Source organism: Anopheles coluzzii, chromosome 2 (genome assembly GCF_943734685.1).
Source record: "Anopheles coluzzii chromosome 2, AcolN3, whole genome shotgun sequence".
NCBI classification, from domain to species: domain Eukaryota; kingdom Metazoa; phylum Arthropoda; class Insecta; order Diptera; family Culicidae; genus Anopheles; species Anopheles coluzzii.
This window is the reverse complement of record NC_064670.1, coordinates 33626721-33643017: the sequence shown is the minus strand read 5'-3', so window position 1 is coordinate 33643017 and position 16297 is coordinate 33626721. Positions and strand designations below refer to the sequence as shown.

At 49.3% G+C, this 16297-nt stretch overlaps 3 protein-coding genes across 8 annotated transcripts; 1 reads left to right on the top strand and 2 right to left on the bottom strand.

Moving 5' to 3' along the window:
• Positions 1 to 110: 110 nt before the first annotated feature.
• LOC120950748 (zinc finger protein 717-like) lies at positions 111 to 1996 on the top strand. The gene is made up of 3 exons (XM_040369017.2): positions 111 to 397; positions 488 to 1245; positions 1321 to 1996. The coding sequence occupies exons 1-3, from the start codon at positions 260 to 262 to the stop codon at positions 1994 to 1996; spliced, it is 1572 nt and encodes a 523-aa protein (XP_040224951.2). The 5' UTR covers positions 111 to 259.
• Positions 1997 to 2002: 6 nt separating this feature from the next.
• On the bottom strand, positions 2003 to 5785 carry LOC120950747 (GPI ethanolamine phosphate transferase 1). Its single transcript, XM_040369015.2, has 14 exons — positions 5531 to 5785; positions 5301 to 5467; positions 4872 to 5232; positions 4574 to 4801; positions 4364 to 4511; positions 4114 to 4305; positions 3828 to 4056; positions 3604 to 3755; positions 3337 to 3539; positions 3076 to 3269; positions 2822 to 3012; positions 2669 to 2749; positions 2406 to 2597; positions 2003 to 2305 (listed from the first exon to the last, which is right to left on the bottom strand). The coding sequence occupies exons 1-14, from the start codon at positions 5659 to 5661 to the stop codon at positions 2018 to 2020; spliced, it is 2757 nt and encodes a 918-aa protein (XP_040224949.2). The 5' UTR covers positions 5662 to 5785; the 3' UTR covers positions 2003 to 2017.
• A 210-nt stretch (positions 5786 to 5995) lies between these two features.
• Positions 5996 to 16232, bottom strand: LOC120948895 (ATP-binding cassette subfamily C member 4). Of its 6 annotated transcripts, none has more exons than XM_049607341.1 (10): positions 16152 to 16232; positions 13172 to 13734; positions 11112 to 11243; positions 10727 to 11019; positions 10074 to 10465; positions 8547 to 10004; positions 7823 to 8465; positions 7524 to 7754; positions 6766 to 7459; positions 5996 to 6686 (listed from the first exon to the last, which is right to left on the bottom strand). In XM_049607341.1, exons 2-10 carry the CDS (start codon positions 13354 to 13356, stop codon positions 6362 to 6364), a joined length of 4353 nt encoding a protein of 1450 aa, XP_049463298.1. In that variant the 5' UTR covers positions 13357 to 13734; positions 16152 to 16232; the 3' UTR covers positions 5996 to 6361. The 6 variants fall into 6 exon arrangements, with proteins under 6 accessions (XP_049463298.1, XP_049463297.1, XP_040221669.2 ...); XM_049607340.1 differs by having other exon boundaries at positions 16094 to 16225; XM_040365735.2 differs by lacking the exon at positions 16152 to 16232 and adding an exon at positions 15990 to 16094.
• Positions 16233 to 16297: the final 65 nt, after the last annotated feature.

Genomic DNA, 16297 nt, shown 5'->3' with positions numbered 1-16297 from the left:
AGAGCTAAACCATATTTTTATTACTCTTTATCGATTGTTTGATACGGTTGTGCGTGAAAGCATCCCGTTTTACTGACCAATCTGTCATTTTGCGCATCCTGTCACAACACCACATCACAAACCGCATCAAAGCATAAACAAACGCCGTGTCGACGCCGCGCCAGAATGTGTTTTTTTTCTACTAAAATAATTCATCTGCGCTAATGGCCATATCCGTCTTGCTTTGCTAATGTTATTTAACTAGAAGGGATAGTAAAGCATGGAAGGAGAAGTGATATTACCTGCCGCCTGTCGCTGCTGCCTGCTGGAAGACAAGGATATGGTCTATGTGTTCGACATTTTGGATGAATTTGAAATGAAAATCAGCGATCTAATCAGTCGAAATGGAGCAATAGAGGTAAGGAATAACACGGTCGTTCTTCGTTCGTGATTTCAACACTGGTACTCTGGTACACTGGTGGTTTCAACACTTGATATATTTTTGCAGATACAAGAACGTGACGCCTTTTCCAAGCACATTTGTGGCAACTGTCTAAACGATCTGGCAATAGCTGAGCGTTTTGTGTTGCGCTGCCGCAAAACCAACGATCTGCTGATGAATCTTATCACAAGCGATGCACAGGAAGATGCGGACGCGCTGGTGGTAAGGGATGACACACTTTCCGAGACGTACCCGGAGGATGATGTATCTTACGTGGTTGAGGCATCCGAAGGCCAAGCAGCTTTGTATGAAGAAATCACCTTGGCGGAAGTGCAGTCCATCGACAGTTCCGAACACTACGACGAGGAACCACCGAAAGTATTTGTGACGCAAAAAGCCGGTAGTTCACAAATAGCCGGTGATACGTTGTTACAGCTGCAACATCAATCAACCGTTCCTGTGGAGCAGTCTATGGAAGAGACGGTACAAGTGCAGCTGGATTATGAGCATGAAACGATGAGCACGTTTGATACGATCATTACCGACGACACAATCGCGCTTTCCGATGGACTGTATGATGACATATTAGAGGATGGGTCTTTGAAACAGGAGGACGAGGAACTGTACCATCTAATGGACCAAGCAAATAGGGACGATGGTGTGGATGCGCGGCAAAGTGATAGTGGTGCCAGTACGAGGACGTTCGATTTTAAGTACAGTTGCGATCATTGCGGTGCCAGTTTTGTTACTTTGAAGCATTACGCGCGTCACTTGCAATTGCACAATATTTTAGCGTGTGAAAAATGTTTAGAAATGTTTAAAAGGTATGTTTTAATGGTAAACTTTACATCCTATAGACCGTAGACTGTAGATAATCTTTATCTCTTTTACTTTAACAGTGAAGATGTACTAAAATCCCACGAGAAATTGTGTTTACGGGATGCCAAACATCCCTCAGAAGGTGAAACTAGCAAACGAACGCCGACATTGACGACGGACCCTGCGTCCGGTGTGGCGCCACAGCAGAAAAAATCCCTCGTCTGCTCGTACTGCAACAAACGGTGGATCTCGCAATCCGCTCTGACGATACATCTGCGCACGCACACCGGCGAACGCCCGTTCGGCTGTCGGTTCTGTGATAAGCGGTTCAAAACTGCATCAGCCATGGATCTGCACGAACGTCGCCACTCCGGTATGAAGCCGTACGCTTGTTCCGTGTGCGACAAACGCTTTACCGAGGGTAGCAACCTGAAGGTGCACATGTTGCAGCACACGAACGAAAAATCCCACGTCTGCACAGTATGCAATCGTGCGTTCGGGCGCGTCTTTCTACTCCAGCTGCACATGCGAACGCACACGGGCGAGAAACCGTACGTGTGTGAGGTGTGTGGCCGAAAGTTTACACAGCAATGCGATCTAACAGCACACCGGCGCATTCACAGTGGCGACCGACCGTACGCTTGCAACCTTTGCGGGAAAAGCTTCATCAAGAGTAGCGCGCTGGGAACGCATCGTAGAAGCCATCAGAAACATTTGCTGAAAAGTGCAGATGAGCAGGACATAGACTACACGTAACACAGCTAAGGTTTGCCGCTACTACTCAACCCTTTCTTTATTGGTGTACGGAAGGCACTGTGAGGAGATCACATATGCTTGGGCTGGCCGCGTCCGAGGAGTGCTCGTAGTGAGCGTTACATCCGTTACGAAGCGGGCCAGTTCGTACATCATGATTACCACGATCGTGGTACACTCCAGGATGACGAAGTGTGATATGGAGGAGCCAATTTCCATCCACGAGCCTTTGTTTTTGACGAGGAAGAAGAAGTTCATACACATCCAATCGCACACCATCAGTGTGAGGGTGAACATTTTCGTCTTGGGTACCTGTGTGTGTGTGTGGAGTCAACCAAGAGGGGCGAAGAATGAAAAGTGTTTTTTTTTTAATCTTGTGTGCGTAACTTGTTTAATTTGTCCATTGTCTTACCGAGCTGATGATGACCATCGCTTTCAAAACGCAGATAAGCAGCAGAACTGGTACTAATAGTTTGAACACAATCAATGCCATCATGGTGAAGGGTGAGAACGTCGTAACGAAGCATCGGACCCAGTTGGGATCGAACGAGCTTACGGTGGCCAAATTGCCCGTCCCAAAAAAGGATACAAGCAGAAATAGCATCTGTAAATATAGAAGAGAGATATGAATAAAAATTGTTCAATAGAAGCTTTTTCCCCAGTCCGAATACGTACGAATCCAAACGTAAGGCGTGTATTTTTAAAATCGATGCTTCCCTCTGCCTGAATGGACGAGCCAAAATGGAAACTATCCAGCTAAAATGTGATAACAGAAGGCGAAAATATAATGAATGGAAGGCTTTTAACACTTGCTTCATTATCATTTACCGCAATTCTTTTGTTACGCATACAGTTCTCCACATTAAGCCAAAGATAGAGCGTATAGCAGAAACACAGCAGGAACAAGGGCTCGTAGGAGAGCGACAACATCATGTAAGGGCCGCTCAGACCGCTGAACAATGCCAGCATACGATCCGACACGGAGGTACTCGTCGAGTAGGGAGCCAACAAACCAAGTCCTTTAAGATAAGCAGTGTATGCATGATTGAGGGTAGAGTAATAAAAGCATTTCGAAGCATTACCTGAAAACACCCAACACAGCGATCTGCTCCACTGCGGTACATTTGCTGATGCTTGGATGAGAAAAATCAGGTACAGCAAATTCGCTGCTTGGAGTAGTTGCACCAGCACAGCAATACTTTTCAACAAGGAAGTATGCTTCGAACGATGTACAATCATCGTATTAACAGCCGTCCATGCGATGATCGATATGCACCTGCACCCAAGGGGAATAGAATATTCATGGAAATAATCGCACGTAGCTTTGGACCGATGCTACTCACAGCAGATACACATTAGAGCTGTCTCGTCCAATGGTTGGGAGTAAGAAAAATCCGGACAGAAGCAGATTGAACGCTATCCAATGTCGTACCATCGAGCGATTGTTTGCAGCCGATGGCTTCCTATCAAGGAGTGGTTTTACCACCAGCAAACAATGCACCCACAGCAAAGGTGCTAACAATCTACGATCCATAAACGCCCATACCTGTGCAGAAGCAATTAGAGCTGATTAAGAAGCAATTGGAATAGAAAGGAAACAGGAACCTTACCATTGCTTCTGCGGCGATGATAAAACCAGCCGAGTACATCGCTGCTTTCCCCTGCAGCAGTGGTGCGTACTGGCGCCAGTGGGCTCCGATGTAGCCCCAAAGTACGACGGGAAGCACAAAGTATAACACAACAACGGTCGGAGTGTTTTGTGCTACAACACGAAACCATAAAGGTAAGTTATTCATCCTTTTAGTTCAATAAGATACTTAATGTTTGTACCTACCTATATTAAAAATCGTAACAGTTAGCGCAACGACCACTGCCGTTAATGCAACCGCTCGATTGAGGGCAAATATTCGGGTGTTAGTCGGTGTACACGTTTCCTTGGCAAGCAACAGCAACCAACCTAACATGGTCAGTGTGAGCGCGATGTACAGATGCGGTTTGTAGTAGGTTTGAAAATATTCGATAGCATTTAACGCCGTATCGATGAGCATTTTTGTTAGAGATTGCTGCAAGTATAGACGAGTTATTTTTGCGAACCCTTTAAGCTATCTTTACACACGCACCACTTCGGTGTAATCTTTCCGGTAATCTGCATCGGCAATCTCGGACTGCAGCGCTTCGATCAACACCTTCAAGCTGGTCTGCTTTGTGCTCACCAACCATTGCAGCATTTTGCCCTCGGATTCCCGCTGCCAGTGATGGTATTGGGATAGTAGCTGCACCGCATTATTACGCATTGCCCATGCTGCGTATTCCTGGTAAAGATTATGATTGAACTAGACAACTTTTCGAGATCACCTGGACAATGCTTACCTCGGATACGTTCAGCAATGAGCGTGGAAGCTTTCCTAAACTATTCTTTGGTACCGCAATGCCAAGCACTGCCGCCATCAGTGGTGCTGCATCCGCTTGGTTAAGGTGATGTACAGGGATGCTCTTCCCGTCCAACTCTAACGCATTGCTAAATGAGAGGAAATATATTAATGTAAGTGATGAAATGAGCCAAAAGGTCTGTATGTTCACCTATAATCATCGCTCGCCTCCTTCCAATGCTTAAAACCTGCACCCCAAGCTAGAAATGGTGTTTCCGTTTCGTGTGGATGCCCTGCACCGTGTGACCCTTGATCGGTCATACCGTGGTCAGATGTGAAGATGTACGCAGTCCGACCATCGTTCTTGGTCGCGCGCTCTATCAGCCTCACGATGGATTCAATGCCTTTGTCGACGGTAATAAGATTTTCTGTAAATAATCTATGGCAAAAGGTGCACAATGAACTCTTACAACACCATAATCGATGTATATTGCGCGTGCTTTTCTCACTCTGAGTGTGGCTTGTGAACGTGGCCCGCCGTGTCCAGTCCGAGTAAATGTAGAAAGAGTACAACTTTCTTTTGCGATAAAACTCCACCCTTCGTTTGTTGCTCACCAGCCAGAAACTCTCGTACCCGGTCAAACACCCATATGTCTAGCAGCGAGGTGTTGGCCGATTGTGCGAAACTTTCATCGTTGCTATCGTACGCAGCCACGTGAACCCTTCCAGGGGTGGCACCGCGCGAAAACATGTGCACTATATCTGGACTGCCCCAGCAGTAGCTCACACTAGAGCGGTTCAGCACAGAATCGAACTCAACCGGGTTCTCTTTCCATCCCCGGAACACTGCGCTTGGGTCTTCATAGACGCCTGTGGGGAATTAAAAGCAAGCGTTCACGTCAAGAGTGTACGAGAGAAAGGGTACATTTTTCCCTTACCTGCCAGTAATGCGGCATGGCCGGGGCGTGATTCAGTCGGAACTCTTGTGTTCGATATTCCAAACACGCCCTCCCGGAGAAGTGTGTTCCGCAAAAAGTGGGTTCGGTTGAGATCGTGCCGTAGAAACGATTCCGCTCTCAAACCATCACCCACGAATAGCACCAGCCTGAATTGAAGTCGCTTGCATTAGTTGAAACTGTTTCGCCACAAACAAGCCGGAACACCTTACCTATCCGCTGGTGGATTATCGTGTTCCGCACCATCCGGTAGCCCCTTCAGTATGGGCGATTGAAAGTGGATGTAGAAAATGGATAGAAGGAACAGAACATGAATCACCACTGCCAGCAAGAGTAGTTTCATGTTTTCTGCGTTTGCTTATCAATACTGAAGAAGGAGGACACTTGCAGCTACGAGTGCAGGTAGAGGAAATGCATTACACCGCTTGCACCGTTCGAACTGATAAAATGAAAACAAACAAATCGCCGCTCAAAACAATTCCGCTACCATTAACTGTCAAATTGCGGCAGGTGAAAAACATAGAATGCTTCGATGTTTATTTTTTTGAAATGTAACGGCTTTGACCACGTGACAAGAGAGGTTTCTTTTTAAATTTTTTTAAAATTTCTTTAAAAATGCTTTGAACTAACTTAAACAATTCCATGAGAAAACTCCAGAAACAAATCAACAAACAATATTAAAAATAATTGTGTTTTATTTCGTTGTAAACATTTGGCCATTTTCAACAACACCCTTCGCGACGCTTAACTGTTAAAGTACATTTAGTTTTGAAGGTCGTTCGTCGTTCCATTGTTAAAGTACCGCATACACTGGTAAATAGTAAGATAGTAAGAGCAATAAACGCTATCAACTACATCAGTTAAACTCAAACACGATGCAAAAGCATTCCATATTTAAAAAAAAACGCATTTCAATATGCGCTCACTGTTGAATGGCTCACGGCGCGTGATGTTCTGTTCCGATTCTAACTCTTCTAACTAAGCTAAGAGGCAGTACCAGTTGCTTCCCTTCATCATCGCTGTTTGTTCGACTTTACGGTGGCTCACTGTGGCGCTTCCTTGCCAAAACGCCACGGGTTCGGCATACCGTTCATGAGGTGCCGATTCGGGTCCATCTGCGCGTACGTTTCCGCGGCAATGCGCTTGAGAGATTCCGACTCGGACGGTCCCGTTGCTTCGACCATATCCTTCAGGATGCCACCCTCCTGCTGGAGCAGTATGTGCGGAGTGTCAAACTCCCTCGCTTCACCGGCATCCATCACCAGTATGCGGTCGGAATCCATTACCGTGTGCAGGCGATGCGCAACCGTCAGCACCGTACAGTGCTTGAACTTCTCCCGGATCGTTTTCTGTATCAGTGCATCCGTCCTGGGTAAAAAAGAAAACAAAAATATGCGTTAGGCAGCGTTAGGTCCATTTCACAAGAGCTTGATGGGTTCACACTTACTGAGGATCCACGTTGGCCGTCGCCTCGTCAAGTACCAGTATTTTGTTATTGCGCAGAATTGCTCGCGCGAGACAGATTAGTTGCCGCTGGCCGACACTGAAGTTGGTGCCACCTTCCGTCACCATAAAGTCCAACCCACTGATGGCGGACCGTAGCTCGACCTCGCCGATCGCACGCCACAGCATGTCGTCGTCGTACAGGCTGAACGGATCGAGATTGTAGCGTATGGTGGCGCTGAACAGTACCGGATCCTGCGGGATGATCGATATCTTTGAGCGTAACGCTTCCAGCGAAATCACACCCGTATCGATGCCGTCAATCATGATGCGCCCTTCAATGCGTGCCAACCGGAAGAGGGCCCCGATGAGGGACGATTTGCCGGCCCCGGTTCGACCGACGATTCCCACCTTCCACGTGGGTTCGATCACAAGCTCGAGGTTCTTGAGCACCGGCGGTGCGTCCTGCTCGTAGCAGAGTGACATGTTGTGGAACTGAATCTGTCCCTTCCAGGGCCAGTCGCCCGGCGGCACCTTGGGTGGATCCGTCTCCGAGGCAATTTCCGTGTACTGTACGACACGCTCGACGGCCGTCATCTGCTGAATCGATTCCGTCGTTTGTCGGATGCCGTACTGTACCATACCGGTGAGGATGAGTGCTTGCGAGATGGCTAAACCGACGTTTGCACTGTAGGTATCTGCAACGGTTAGGAGGATTGGGTTTAGGGTACCATGTGCTGGGAGGGCCGTTCCGGTACGTACCTTGATGGAGCACAATGAAGCTGAACGTCACACAAGCCACGAACGCAGTACTGATGCAGTCAAGCCACAGCCCAAGAGCGGCATTACTGGACATCGTCAGCTGCCACACGGCCGAATGAACGTTCTGCAGATCGTCGAACTCCTCGCGAATCTTCTCCTGCACACCGCTCGCACGGATGGTCGACAGCCCGGAGAGTGTTGCCGACAGGTGGGAGAACACGGGACTACGTGCTATTATAAAGTACACAGAAATTAGTATCTGTGCCTTTCCGCTATAACTAACTAGGAACTCCACTTACTGATGCCTTCCAACCGCTTCATGTCTTGAATCGGGCGCAGATACAGCTTGAGTGCGATCGCGTACAGCAAAACGGCTCCCAGCAGTGGCAGCAGCAGCAGCGGGTTCACGATCGTAATCATCGTCAGTATACCCGTCATCACCAGCAGTATCTGGATGGCTTCGATCATCGCCTTCGGCAGCAGCTCGTCGATCGCGCCCATATCCTTCGAGAAGCGGTTCAAGATCCGCCCGGACGGGTTCGTGTCGAAGAAGCGCATCGGTGCGGTCAGCATGCGGGCGAACATGCGGTCGTGCAGATTGCGGGACGCTTTCATGCAGATGTTGAAAAACAGATACCCCCGGAAGATGGTGAACACAACCACACCGATGATGATCACGCCGTACGTGTAGAGGAAATCGACCGTCGTGGTGGTAACGGCCCGTTCGTTCACCAGCCGCAGCTCTTCCTGCCGCGTCCAGTACGTGACGAAGTAGTCCGATCCGCTAACGATCGCCTGCGAGAACAGCAGCATCAGGAAGGTGAACAGTAGCATCAGCACGTTGCCACCGGAGAGGAAGTACGTTGCCCAAACGCGCCACGAAATGGTACCCTCTGCCTGGTCCTCCGCTACCTGGCGGCCAAGGTTGTCGGCCACACTTGACTGAAAGTAAAATGCACATTTTTTTTAAACGCTGCAAACCAAAAGACGACGACAATCTGCTCTGCTCTGCATCCGACTTACCGCACAGGAGCTGGGTGTAACGCCACGCAACGAAACGGTACTTCCCTTCAGCAGCTTATACCCATCGAGCGTAACGCCGTCAATGAAGGGAATCTCATCCTCCGGAATGTCCGCCGCCAGTACACTATCGTCCGCCCCGCCCTTCTCCGGCTCGCCCGACTTGAGCAGCTTGCCAAAGTCAACCTTGCCGTTCGCCAGCTCCGTGTACGTGCCCTGGGTCACGATTTTCCCTCCCTCGATGATCACGATCCAGTCGGCTTCCTTCAGGAAGTGTACCTGGTGCGTCACTAGCACCCGCGTAGCCTTCTGCTTCTGTGCCAGATAGCCGCGCGGACCGATCACCTCATCGAACAGATGCTTGCCGACGTGTGCATCGACCGCGCTGAGCGGATCGTCCAGCAAGTAGATGGACGCGTTGTTGTACACCGCCCGTGCCAAACTGACGCGAGCACGCTGACCCCCGGACAGGGAAGTGCCCCGCTCACCCACCACCGTTTTGTCCCCATCCGGCAGCTGCTGGAAGTCGGTCGTGAGGGCACAGTGACGCACCACCGCCTGATACCGGTGCCGATCGTACGGCAAACCGAACAGAATGTTGTTCCGCACCGTGCCAGTAAAGAGCCATGGCTCTTGCGAGCCGTACGACACGTCCCCGTTGATCGTGGCCGTGCCGTTCTGTATCGGCAGCTCACCGAGCAGCATCTGCAGCAGCGAGCTCTTGCCAGCACCGACCGGCCCAATAACGGCCAGCAACCGACCCGGCTCGATCTTGACGCTGATGTCTTTGAGCGTTTTGTCGGTCGTCTCCTCCCAGCTGGCCGTCACGTTCTGCAGCTCGATCGCCGGTTTGTTGTCGTGCTCGGCCAGCAGGTGCAGATCGTTCAGATTGCGCTTCAGCCCGCCGGTGGCCGACGCCGATGGAGGCGTTGCGTCGTGCTCCTGCAGCGCCAGGAACTCCTGGATGCGGTCGATCGATACGAGCGCTTCGGCACCGAGCGAAACGGCCAGCGGATAGAAGATGGCCGCCGTTAGCTGAAGGATGTTGAAGAACTGGGCCATCGGGAAGACAATGTCCGCGGTGATGGCGCGTCCCTCGATCACGCAGCACGCGATCGCGAGAAACAGAGTCGACCGTTCGGTAAACACCATCGTGCTGAGGTAGATGCCCCGGATGTACGATGCCCAGCGGATCTGGCGCACCTCCTTCTTGCGCGCCAACGACACGACCTTGTGGAACGGTTTCTCCCAGGCGTACATCTTGATCACCTGGATGCCCTGTATCAGCTCGTTCATGATGCCGACGCGCTGGTCCGTCTTTTTCGCGACGCGCATACGAATGATCGAGCTCAGCCGGCTCAGCCCGGTCTGGACGGGGATCGTTTTAACGAGCAGCCCGACCACGCCGACAATTGCTGCCCACTGGACACGGCGCCAGATCAGGTAGCAGGTAAAGCATGCCTGTAACGCAAGAAACCGGCCCTTTAAGCATCATCCACCGTGCGCGAACTGTGGCCGAGCCCGACTCACCTGAAACGGCAACACCCAGACGTAGTGGACGTAGATGAACCCATAATCCAGCCGGCTCACATCGTTCGACAGCAGATTGATCATGTAGCCGGCGGGCGTTTGACCGGCCGCCTTCCGCGACATGCGCAGCGTCTTGCGGTAGATGAGCGAGCAGCAGGCAATGCGCATCCTGGCACCAACTAGACGCTCGCGCAGATCGGAATGGTGACAGCAGAAGCAACCGAGCAGGGTCAGCAGCACCAGCAGGCCCGAAAGCCAGAACGCATCGTTCCACGCGTGGTGCAGAAAGTCGGATAGATCGTCCACGACGGTGCTGTTCGCAGTGGCCGATGGATCGTCCGCTCCAAACTGTTCGCTAAGATCTGGGAATATAGTTGTCTCCATGCCTTCAGCTGTGACGGGAGTAGTAAGGAATTTGCACAAAAAGCGAAATTAAACCGGGGACCGATCATCAATTAATGGTCAACGGGTCGCAACGCTCTGTCAGCCGGTTTGATAAGACGACACAACATTTGATAAGAGAGTACGCAGGCAGGCAAGAAAGTGAAGCATTGCTCACATCGAGAGCTAACGAGAGCAGTTGCCGTTGGATGATCATACTCGATCGAGAGTGTGTGTTTGTGGAATGATTTAATTGCATAACGGATCCGTACCTTCCTGAGCGACGTTCGGCTTGCTTCCTCCGATGCTGTTTCCCGGGGCCGGTTTATCGTCCTCGATTCGGATCCGTCGCTTCCGGCGTCGCTTATTGATCATGGCCGTCTCGTCGAAGACGAGATTTTCCAGATGCGATTGCGTAGTGTCCGGCAGCATCATCAGCGGCATCGCCATCGGCGGTACCGTGCTGAACACGTCATTGTTAATGTTAACCACCGCAACGTGCGTAGAGTTGGTGGGTTCCTGGAACTGCACCAGCAGCTGCGCCAGCACCACGGGCAGAATGGTTCTAAAGGAGTGTCAGGGAGTAGCGGGAACGATCAGTAAATGGTGGAAAGTGTGGTTACAAATCGAACGATTGATCGCACAGTTAGTACATACTTTATCAGCACGAACAGAAAAATAAGAAATCCATCAAACAGGCTCTGCTTGTAGAACGTCCGGAAGAGGGCATTGCGTAGCTTCGGCTCGCGGCTTGCGATTCGTGCCTGGGACACTTCCTTTTCCCATTGCCTGGCGAGTAGAAAGTGACAAGAGAAAAAAAACTGTTAAAACAAAACCCGTGCGATAATCATAACTGCGGCGACGAAGTACGAAACACAATCATAACTGGACAGGAGTGGTTTCAAAGCACCGATAACAGGCTGGAATTGAATTATGAGTTCCGCATAACAAACCGATGCATCAGAATGCCACCATACGCAATCGGTTGACGATAATCATTGCGGGTCGTGTTTGATGTAGTGCAATCGCATCACAGAATGAGCGATGCAGCTGTTTCCTTGTGAGATAATGCACCACGTATTGCCGTAATAAATGGAGCCGGGAAGGCATATCATAAACCCCCATGTCACACGTTCTGTTGCTTCTATTGCGCAAACTGACCGGCTAGCAAAACGCTGGCTTGATTCATATTCATCGATCTCCACGTTTGTTGCCGAATAATTGCTCCAATCAGTAACTATGTGTCATCAAGGGCGAGGGAGATTGTTGATTGATTGTCTGGTTAATGGAATGTTTCGGTGTCAAGGTTTTGATCGTGCGCTGAAGATTGGGCGAGCTAAAAATCTAGTTTGAAACGATCCTTCGATAGCCGACATTCTACAACGTCTGAGAGTTGTTTTTGCACCAACTAGTTTTAAATTAATGACACGTTAGATAAACCATTCCTAGGATAGGAACTTTACCTCCAAAAGCTTCGTTGTTGATCCTATTCTACAGCCTCACAGTCTTAGATAATCGAGATATTCACCTCCACGTGCTCTTGAATGTTCGGGATCGCTGATCGTCGGACCATCGATCGCCGTAGAACACAAACGCTCGTTTAAAACAGGTTCTTGATGGAATAGGACGTGTGCACAACAAAAAAGAAGCAATATTTTAACACATTTTGTGGTTGCCGATTGGGACAGGTTGCTGGCCGGGGACCCGAATACTGGTCCTATTAGTTTTATTCGTTTTGTGCAAACGAGTTCTGCGGTAGGTAGAAACGATGCCATCGACGCTAAACAGAGCCTAATGTACACTCTGCTCACAACAAGCACACTCTCCGGTGAAGTAAGCACACTCGAAAAAATGCTTGTCACACCAACAGAGCTCAAGGTTAGGTCGGTTTGTTTGGTTATGGAGCGCTTTTTCTCTTCCGACCCACAGGTCCACCACTATTGGCCCAGGTTAGTTCTGGTGTGACAATGAAAATGGTGTGTATTATTGTTAGAACACGAACATCCACTACCAACTAGCCGGCTTATCGCGCTGCACGGGCCCTGACGTCTGAAGGCCGGCGGTGAAGTCTGATGACATAAATTTTCGTAGATAAAACTTGCGAGAGCTCGCTGAGAGAAGATAGAGCATCGGTCGGGGATGTTTCAGGCTGATAAACGCGCCCATAAAATGGGGGCTACAGAAGGCAAATGGGAGCAACAGAAGGGTTTTGACTGGTTCGAAGGAATCCGGATTGTTCTGAATACTGTAAGTTACTTCTTTATTGCATGGTATTTGTGGCTCAGGTTCAGACAACAGCGTATTTTCAGGAGGTAACGAGTGTGTACAGTCTAGACTTTATAACAAATATGTAATGACCGTAGAATCTGTACGGTTTGTCAAGCTTCTAAGAAACTAGCACACCAATGATCATATAGAGGCTTTAGAACATGACTTATTTCATAATCAAGATCTTGCGATCACTGAAACAAATATAACTAACAGGAAATGTCCATCTTGCAAGACAACCAAGACAATCAAAAACATGACGAGAACGGTATCAACGAACAAATAATGCGCACACCCTCTTCCTCTTCGATCATCTCACCAGTAGGTCACTAGCTCAATCGATACGCATCTAAACGAAATTCAACCCTACCCCACAGGCAGCCAAACACACATACAAAGATTCCCCTTGACCGCAAAACCAGTCACTGGTTCACACATCTCGTACTTACTCTTCCAGCTCGTCTCCCAAATCCTCCGACCGGTCCGCCTTCAGGCATTTGGTAAGATCGTCCTTACCGAGACCGCGGCGCGATCCGCGATAGAACAGCGGCAGCAGCCAGCCGAATAACAGCTGCGACAGACAGAACGCTCCCTTGCGCGGGTTCTTCTTTACCGGTTTCGTGGAGCTGTCCATCGTCGCTGCGGTCCGTGGACGCGTGGAAACCGGTGCACCACTAGCTCGATCACTTGCTCCGGATTGCGATGGCCGGTACCGCTGCAGCACTGGTGCACCAGACACACCAGCAATGTCGTAAGGCACATCCACTAAGTACTACGCTCTCTACCCACTGCCGACCGTACCGATTGATCGGCCAGACAATTGCATCGCACAGTGGGTTCACACTAGGCAGCACCGTAACACCGTGCACATGTGGGAACGGTTCCGATCGGACAATTAGGCTCCGCAATCGAACGCACCCAATATCACTACAAAATTGTCAAGGCACTACCAGTGGGTGGTGGTGGTTCCGGTAGAGCGGAGCGAACGGACCGGAACTGATAAATTCGCAACCTGCAAAACAGTGCATAAGGCAAGACAGTTAGAAGAGCGGGGAGGGGGAGGTCTTCACTTCACACATGAGATAAAGGTCGTAAACGAAGTTACGGATTGATCGTAAAATTACTTCCTATCGGAAGTTTGGAGGAAACAGACACACACACACACACACAAACGCACGCATCCGGTGATTCAACGCTTCTTATCGCCGCCGTGCAAAAACTGTATCACCCACCCGATCACACCACCAAACACACCTTGTCCTTGCTCAATTATTGCATCTTTGACACGTTACAAATTTCTCAAAGCGATCAACTGGAACGGGGCTGAACTGGAGGTCAATTAAAAATGTCAAGTGATTCTTCCTTTGGATGGCCTATCCAACACTACCTTGATGTTTCGCGGCGCTCTGCCCAAGCGGTGACTGACTCCGTGAGCAGTCGAGGACCATACTAAAGACTAGTACGCATTCCTCAACCCCTGTAGCGGCACGGTTGCTGCTGCGGTTGGTCGTAGAATCGCTCCCCGATGCTGATAAGAGCCCCCAGAATCCAGATGATGACTAAATGCCGCACCATATCAACGCGGAATGGAGCGGACACGAGCGACACTGTTTGGCGATGGGATTAGCCAGTCTGGTGAACTCTACGCGGTGGCGGTTTTGTTTTTTTGATAACGCCAAAGCAACCAAACTGCGTAAGATCTGATCTTTACATGACGTTATAAGAAAAATAACTCATTTTCCAGTACATAAAAACCTGCATGCATTAAAAAAAAAAAACAAATTGCCATCCCCCATCACCCATCAGCCCATCCGGCATCTCACCTCGCCTGCCGTGATAAAGCAATCAACACCGTGACCTGCCCCTGTCTGTGTGTGTGCGTTGCCTGGAGTGTTGCAACCGGCCGGGAAATCATCAACGCATCAAGCTTTTACAGCTTGAGTGCATGCGAATCGTGTCTCCACCACGGGTGAGTGGATGCACAACAACATCTTCCCCGAGGAACGGGCGCGGTCACTATCTCTCCCTGCTGCTCCCGCCGTTGGAGTTTGATAACTCACAAAGAAACACACAAATAAGCACAAATGAACTGGGTGATCCGTAATCTGGAACCGTTCTTGTTGTGTGTCCTCTTAAAATGATGCTCCCTTCGAACGAATCGTTCTGGAAGCGATATGGCCTCAGCTGAAAGATGTTATTGGTGACAGCAAGAAAAAAAAAATGATTTTTTCTTGTTTCCTCCTTTTTTTAGGATTTTTGATTCCAAACAGCATCATGGTGATAACGAACGACCATACTCAACACGTGCGCTTTAGGGTCGGTACGCTTGACATACAGGCGCAACAGGCGCGCAAACATAACGCTCCAAGGCCTACTCTCGCACTGCCGCGTTGATGCGTAAACGCACATGAACAAATCACGAATTCTGAGCGAAGAAACTTGCTCAAGTACAAAAAATAATGTTTATTTAGTATATTTATGAAATATTTTCATCATTTCTCTTTGAATGTCCTTTCCCGAAACACGCCCATCTCCTTTTGGGTAACTTGAACGCGAATAGCTCATTAACCTGATCGCTTTAGCACGTGCCAAAGTGCGCCATTGGGTGTGCAGTGCTGCAGCAAAAGAAATCATAAAAGTTCTTTCACTCGCTTACGCAACGCGAGAACGCACGCAGGTTTTGAAAATACCAACAAAAAAAAACACACACAATCACCACAAGAAAATCCGTACGACGGGATTGAAGCTCGGGGTCTGCTGGCGTGCATGTAACACGCTATACCAACAGCAAAAAACAGGGAGGGCACCAGACACATTCCAAAAATATGCCACTCACGTTCGGTTTCTGTCGCGTGTGGGTAAGCTCTTCCTGTGCAGCATAAATCATGCTACGGGGATTGGATGAACCAAAAAAAGAAGAAAACGTGTCCCGTTTTTCTTTTGTTTTCCGCTTGCGCAAGGTTTGCGCCGTATTATGCTGTTTGTAGCCTCGGGTCGGTCGATCTTACAAACAGAATATGGCCACTGTTTTCACTCCCTGTCTCTTTCACCCCCTTTTTCTTCCGTGCTGTGTGTTTGTGTGTGTGTATGTTTGTGTGTGTGTGTGTGTGTGTGTGTGTGTGTGTGTGTGTGTGTGTGTGTGTGTTGTTAATTGTTCTACCACAGTTTTCACCACTCTGCAACAGGTTGCGAATGCGTGCCGGTTATACGATCGTGCCACTCCATCGATTAGATCGATATCTTATCGGAGCTATTTTTAAAACCAACCTGCACCCAAGAAAAAAAAACTAATGTAAACTAATTTTATCACACTTCACACTGGCCACAGCGGTAACAGTTTTGCGTAAAATTAAAAAAAAATAAACACAAACACTCCCAAACGCGACACCACCGTTGCAACGCTAAGCGAAGCGTAACAGAAGTACGCACCAGCAACGCGCAAAGCCGTCCAGCTACGGAGAACGAACCGAAACCTCTGTGAGGTTGCTCGCTAGAACAACAACATCAACCCCCGATGGCCGGTAAAAGGAGGAGAAGAAGAAGAAAAAGATGCCTACATGCCGCTACTGTCGTGG

What these genes read in the sequence shown, in the direction of transcription:
- LOC120950748 (XM_040369017.2), top strand. Translation starts at nt 260, where the DNA reads ATGGAAGGAGAAGTGATATTACCTGCCGCCTGTCGCTGCTGCCTGCTG. An exon ending in GTCGAAATGGAGCAATAGAG is followed by an intron (nt 398 to 487) that starts GTAAGGAATAAC and finishes ATATTTTTGCAG; the next exon opens with ATACAAGAACGTGACGCCTT. An exon ending in TGTTTAGAAATGTTTAAAAG is followed by an intron (nt 1,246 to 1,320) that starts GTATGTTTTAAT and finishes TTACTTTAACAG; the next exon opens with TGAAGATGTACTAAAATCCC.
- LOC120950747 (XM_040369015.2), bottom strand. Translation starts at nt 5,661, where the DNA reads ATGAAACTACTCTTGCTGGCAGTGGTGATTCATGTTCTGTTCCTTCTA. An exon ending in GATAATCCACCAGCGGATAG is followed by an intron (nt 5,468 to 5,530) that starts GTAAGGTGTTCC and finishes ACTTCAATTCAG; the next exon opens with GCTGGTGCTATTCGTGGGTG. An exon ending in GCTGTGTTGGGTGTTTTCAG is followed by an intron (nt 3,013 to 3,075) that starts GTAATGCTTCGA and finishes CTTATCTTAAAG; the next exon opens with GACTTGGTTTGTTGGCTCCC.
- LOC120948895 (XM_049607341.1), bottom strand. Translation starts at nt 13,356, where the DNA reads ATGGACAGCTCCACGAAACCGGTAAAGAAGAACCCGCGCAAGGGAGCG. An exon ending in TTTCTGTTCGTGCTGATAAA is followed by an intron (nt 11,020 to 11,111) that starts GTATGTACTAAC and finishes ACACTCCTTTAG; the next exon opens with AACCATTCTGCCCGTGGTGC. An exon ending in CTTCATTGTGCTCCATCAAG is followed by an intron (nt 7,460 to 7,523) that starts GTACGTACCGGA and finishes TAACCGTTGCAG; the next exon opens with ATACCTACAGTGCAAACGTC.